Source organism: Nerophis ophidion, linkage group LG25, assembly GCF_033978795.1.
Source record: "Nerophis ophidion isolate RoL-2023_Sa linkage group LG25, RoL_Noph_v1.0, whole genome shotgun sequence".
Taxonomy (NCBI): Eukaryota; Metazoa; Chordata; class Actinopteri; order Syngnathiformes; family Syngnathidae; genus Nerophis; species Nerophis ophidion.
In genome coordinates this window covers 23827868-23833867 of record NC_084635.1, presented here as the reverse complement: position 1 = coordinate 23833867, position 6000 = coordinate 23827868, and the positions used below count along the sequence as shown (strand labels likewise).

Sequence of the window (6000 nt, the reverse complement as noted above, 5' to 3'; positions counted from 1 at the left end):
GACTCAAAGCGCTTTACATAGTGAAACCCAATATCTAAGTTACATTCAAACCAGTGTGGGTGGCACTGGAAGCAGGTGGGTAAAGTGTCTTGCCCAAGGACACAACGGCAGTGACTAGGTTGGCAGAAGCGGGACTCGAACCTGCAACCCTCAAGTTGCTGGCACGGCCACTCTACCAACCGAGCTAAACCGCCCGTTAAGGCCGTCTTCGACTGAGGATTTTCACAGTTAAATCTGATTCAGTATGAACAGCAGATTTTTCATTAATGTGCCCTGTCCGAAATAAATGAAAGTTCGCTTTGGTGCAATTCAGACACTTCCTCAGTAATGTATCCTGGGTTCACAGGACGTTTCGGGTCTCACAGCATCAGACACCCTTGCCCAGGCGCCTCGGCTGTGGTGATCAAGTCCTGGCTTGTGTCTAAGGAGCTTTTGTTCCTACTTGTGTTTTCATTAATGCCTTGCAGCGGCATCTAAAATAAATGTGACAGCAGGCGCGCGTGTCATGTCAGCTGGATAGAAAAATACCAATAGCCGTATCATTTGCCCAGAATCTTATTGGTTCTCCTGGACCAACCCAATTAGGCACCCGTACTAAAAAGAAATAATGGTACTCCGTGTACATGCCCATGCGACAGTGATGTCTTTTGTTCAGTCATTCACTCCCAACATCTTGAGTGCCCTGATGAGAGATTGGCCACAAGTCCTTTGCACCCAACCTCGAAAGGTTTACAATGGGTCCTTCATCTCCTGTGTCACCAGTAGCCTGCCAGCTCCTCATACTTACTTACTTAATCCTCTCCTCTACGTGTTCTTGGGCCGGCCTTGCTTCCTTTTCCCAGGTGGAGTCCCAACGTAGTGCAATCTTGGGGATGCGGTCTTGGTCCATCCTGAAAACATGCCCAAGCCATTGGAATCGGCGGCATTTGATCTCTAGCACCACACTGTGGCACTTGGTCTTCTTGTATGGATGTGCATCGGATATTTTCTCGGGTCAGAAGATTTCATGTCGTAGCATGTTACTCGCCAGCACTCCGAGCCATACAACAATACAGATTTTACATTACTGTTGTAAAGTCGAACCTTTGTTCTTAAGCCATATTGCTTAGACTTCCAGATGGTGTTTAGCCTAGCAAAAGCACCCTGTGCCTTTCCGAGTCTTGCTCTAATGTCCTTTTGTGCAGAGTTGTCCTTACTGACAAGACTTCCCAGATAGGTAAAGTCCTCAACATAGTCGATTGTGTGTCCATTCACTGTGATTGGTACAGCTGGAGTGGCATTAATGCACATCACTTGTGTTTGGGACACATTAATGTTCAGGCCTACCTGTTGGGTGAATTTGTTCAGTCTTTAGAGTTAAAATGTTAATGTACCAATTGTCACACACACACTAGGTGTGGCGAAATTATTCTCTGCATTTGACCCATCACCCCTGATCACCCCCTGGGAGGTGAGGGGAGCAGTGAGTCTGTCGGTTTTCTTCTGCAGATGGATGTGCTTTGGTGCAAGGGCAGCAAGATCATCAGCAAAATCTAGATCTTCAAGTTGGGAGAACAAAGTCCACTGGGTACCCCTGGGTCTGTCAGTTATATTACGCATGACCCAGTCTATTGCAATCAGGAAGAGAATGGGGTAAATAGTACATCCTTGCCGCACACCAGACTCCACAGTGAACCATGTAATGGCTCACCATTAACAATGACGCTGCATTCAAAGTGATGGTAGAACATCCCTATGAGAGTGACCAGTTTTGGAGGAACTCCATAGGCCCCAACAATCTTCCATAGGGTGTCACGATGTAGGCTCCTCATACTTCCTCTCAAAAGCCTCCTCCTGCCTGTCTTCTCAGGGAACAGTCAACTCCTACAGGACCACTTGCCTTTTTGTTTCTGACACCAGCACCATGTCTGGCCTGAGTTTGGTCACTGCGATGTTCTGGGAGAATCAGAGCTGTCTCCTTCAGGTGCCAGTCATGAGCTGTTGCCAGCAGCCCCCCTGCTAGGCTTTTCCCCAGCCCTAACAAAGGCGACCCGCAGCACTTGGTCATGGCGCCAGCGGTAGAGCTTGTCCCCCTTTACCTTTGACCAGCCCTTGCCAGCGAGCCAGCTTTCTGGCAGAGAGGACGCAGTGCATTCTCAGCCAAGCACCAGTGGGAGAAGTTGGACGGCTTTGTATATACTGACTGGATGAGGAATTTGATCCGGTGTGGCTCAGATCGCCATAGCTCTGTCCACGATATTTTCAGGTCAGCTCCTTCTGGTTCAGCTGATGCCTTTCCTTTCCCTAAGCCTTGTAGCGAGGTCTTGGATTGCTCCAGAGACCTACCCGTTTGGATTCCACTGTTCCCACCGGCTCGCTGTGTTGGAAGCGGGTCTCAGCCTGGTCGACAGCCTCGTGAGCCTTCCATTTTACTGACGGTTCTTAATTTTTTGCCGGCCGAGGAGACTTTGGTGTGACTGGAGTCCATATACAGCAGCACCTCTCTTGCTCAGGTAAACATAAACTCCTCCGTCAGACTACAGAAGGGCAGTTTGTTGTTCCTCCCATACAACGCAATGTTGATAAGGCTTTGCGGTAAGCCCAACCACTTCAGCAGGATAAGGTACTCGGTGGTGGTCATTGGCACATCATAAACCAGTAGTGGCCAGAGGAGTCGTGGATGTTGGTAGATCTAGCCTTTAAACTTCCACAAACTTTCCAATGTAATAGATGGAGAATTGTAAAAAAAAAACGTATGAGTTACTTTACTAATCTGTGATATTGTCCGATCTAAAAAACCTTCAAAGGGGTCAACATTTAAGAAAAAAAAAAACCATTCCATGTTTGATATTTTTGTTTAGGATTAAATAAGAATTAAACAAACAAAAAAAATTCTTAAATTCTTGTACTGTATGCCCTTCAAAAATCTGAGAACTTTCATGTCCTGCTTATCTTTGACAATAATTAAAATCAATTGCCTTGGCGAGTTAAATGATTATGAAAGATTCATGTTGTCATTTTTTTACCTTTTGACAGATACCCAGTGGGTGGACCATGTGCAGGGGATCCCAGACAGTACAAGATCTGCAACACCAAGGTCATTCAGCGGAAAGGTTTCCACACTGTATAAAATTTATTTTTCAATGCAAAAAATGTTCAGACAATTGTTGATGTTTATTTTTGAAGTTGATCATGTAAATGTGTTAAATCCCCACCTAAAAACTTTTGGTTTTGTTTGATTTCGGTGGTGCCAATGGACCAAAGCGACAGTGTTTTGCCAGACGAAAGACCACATTCAGCAACACAAAAATACCACATTGATTCAGTATGACTGCTCTTTCTTCAGTGGGAACCTAAATATTTTACTCAAACTTTGTATTTGTATTGCGTTGTTTTTTCTTTATACAGTACTTTTGAGTTGTCAGGTCATGTCAGTGTGAAACTGCAAACTATCAAGCTGGTGGATATTTATTGCTACCACGCAAATGTCTGATAGCTTACATTAGCATTATCATTCTGGTTTTAGCATCAAAAGTAACTTTTTACTGTAGCAGGAAAAGAGCCAAGGCTGCAGGAGTCGAAATTCCCTTCTCGTCTTTGAACTCTCACCAGCAATTGAAAGCCAGGCCAATGTACATCCTTGATTGTCCTTTAATCCCTTTTTGCTTCTTTAGTTGTTTTGTAGCTTCTGCCATTATAGCAGTAATTGGACGTAGGCATTCTTCATCTTCTTTTAGTTTTCTGGCGGCACGTAAGCGTTCTCATTGACTTCCGTCTTTTTAACGAATGGGGAAAGGAGTAAATGACGTATGCTGTGATCAAGTCAGCACATTTGTAGTTCTTTGTGGGGCAGGGTTCCTGCCGCCCTTCTCAAAGTAGCTAAGTGCCAGTGAAAGTGATACAGACCCCCTCAGGCCACGACAGAGGTGTCATACAACTAGTTGTAAGTTGATGTATTATCCCAGGGGTGCTGAAAATATTTTCTGAAGGTAGAACATTTGATTAGTGCTGCTTTAAGGGGTATTGTTAATTTTGGGACCCTTTAGGGTGTAACCCGGAATTTCACTCACTAATCTTTGTATTCACTGCAGAGCTCCGATGTCCGAGCAGCTACTGTGTGTTTCAAATGTGCAGAGTTACGTGTGTACAGTATGTGTTTGCACATGAGATCACTGTGGCCCGTACTTGTAGAGGATCTCGCTGATGGGTTGAAGCATGTTTTAGGATGTTTGAATGTGAGTGAAAGTTACACTTTGGATCCAAGTGATTCATTTCAAACCCCTGGTCATAGACACCAATCCAAGACGTGTTGTCTGCACGCTACAAAAATCTGGTTGTATTGTGGGAAATTCTGACTGTCGTGTTGTTCTGAGAAGCTTTATCTTAAAGTTAGCCTTGAGTAGAATTTTTTCTGGGTTCGGATTGACCATCATATGCAATTAGTAGATGATACTAATTCAATAATAACCTTAATGTATGTGTGCCACGTGCAGGAGTGCCCTCCAGGCTCAGAAGACTTCCGAGAGATGCAGTGTGCTGCTTTCAATGGCAGACAGTTGGTGGCAGGGAACTCATTCAGATGGAAAACTTTTCATGGAGGTCAGCATCGCAACCTACAAAACCACTTTACAGCACTCATTTTCAACAAACCCTATTAACATTAATATTTTTACCTTTCACTATGGGCATATTTTTTGTTTTACTAACATCATTATAATCCCTCAAGGGAAATAACAAGTTCTGATACATTACCTCAATTCACGTGGTTCTCGTGACTCAAAATACTTGTATCTCAAATCAACTTCGGCCATTGAAATCAATTTACTCGTTGCGTTCCCCCTCCTACAAAAAACCCAGCATAATTTTAACATGTACCATGCCTTTTACAAAGTAAAACAAACTTTGAAATACAAATATTGTATTTACAATGCAATGTACGACAAATAACTACAGTAGTTTTATGAAATATCGTAGTAATAATGTACAGCATTATCTCCTCCGAGCTGCTTCTACGGCAAACACACCATCAGCAGCTTCTCCATCTTTCATGGATACGTATCTTCCGTTTAGGTATAATTCTAATGTCTTCGGCTGGCATTATTTATCAGTATGCTGCATATAGCAGTGCTATGCTTGAATCATTTTGCCGTGTTGGATACACGCTCTGTCATGAATTTTGATGATTTCTTTATTTAAGTAAATTAATATTATTCGCTTCTTCTCAGTACTGTCTTTCAAACGTTCATTCCCATGGTTGGAAAACAATGTCATGCCTGAATTATTTTTAGTCACTACAGAAATTTTGCTCGCCCCTGAATTGAATTACTATAGAGAACTTGCTAATATTCATTTATTTATCTGTACAATGCATTTTTTGCGTTATATTCTCACGCCCAGTGTTTCCTCCAGAATATTTGTTTGTTAAGGTGTCTCTCCGTCCGTTTGCCCGTGCCGGGCGGACAAGTAAAATATACAATATATATCTCTTTATTTTTTCCATAATGTAAAAACAAAACAGTCTTAGTTACTTGAGATACTAAGTATGTCATTATTTTGTCCTAGTAAGACAATATTTACTATGTGTGTCATTATTTTGTCTTAGTAAGTCAATATTTACTAAGTCAAAATAAAACACCCCATTAAATTTTTCAACTTAATGGGGTGTTTTAGCCTGGCTAACTTGGCAGTAAGAGAATATATGGGCTTATTGTTCTTCCACCATAGAAGTTGGTCAAAATCTAGTTTTTAATGCAATACAGCAACCCCCTGCAAATGGGACAAGCGGTAAAAAAATGGATGGATGGATGGTCCTAAATCTGCTGCTATAAAAACATTTGTTATTGCTTCAGCCCTGGCTGACTCGCCGAGGAGAGGCTGCTTGAATGCGATGGTGACGCTCCAAAGGAGTTAGCATGTTTGACGTGTTGGCAGAAGTGTACCCTGCTGCTGCTGAACAATGTCGGCAAACCTCCGTCCTCCATTGTTGTATCGCACCGCGCAGTCAAAGTGTTCCCAAACGGG

The 6000-nt window shown here is 42.9% G+C and overlaps 1 protein-coding gene across 3 annotated transcripts in view; it reads left to right on the top strand.

Moving 5' to 3' along the window:
• The window catches only part of adamtsl5 (ADAMTS like 5), a 130421-nt gene that overhangs the window by 70905 nt on the left and 53516 nt on the right, over nt 1-6000 (top strand). For all 3 annotated transcript variants that reach the window (XM_061887559.1, XM_061887557.1, XM_061887558.1), the window contains exons 4-5: nt 3016-3076; nt 4473-4578. In XM_061887559.1, coding sequence (XP_061743543.1) covers nt 3016-3076; nt 4473-4578 — 167 coding nt within the window. The remainder of the gene's footprint in view (nt 1-3015; nt 3077-4472; nt 4579-6000) is intronic.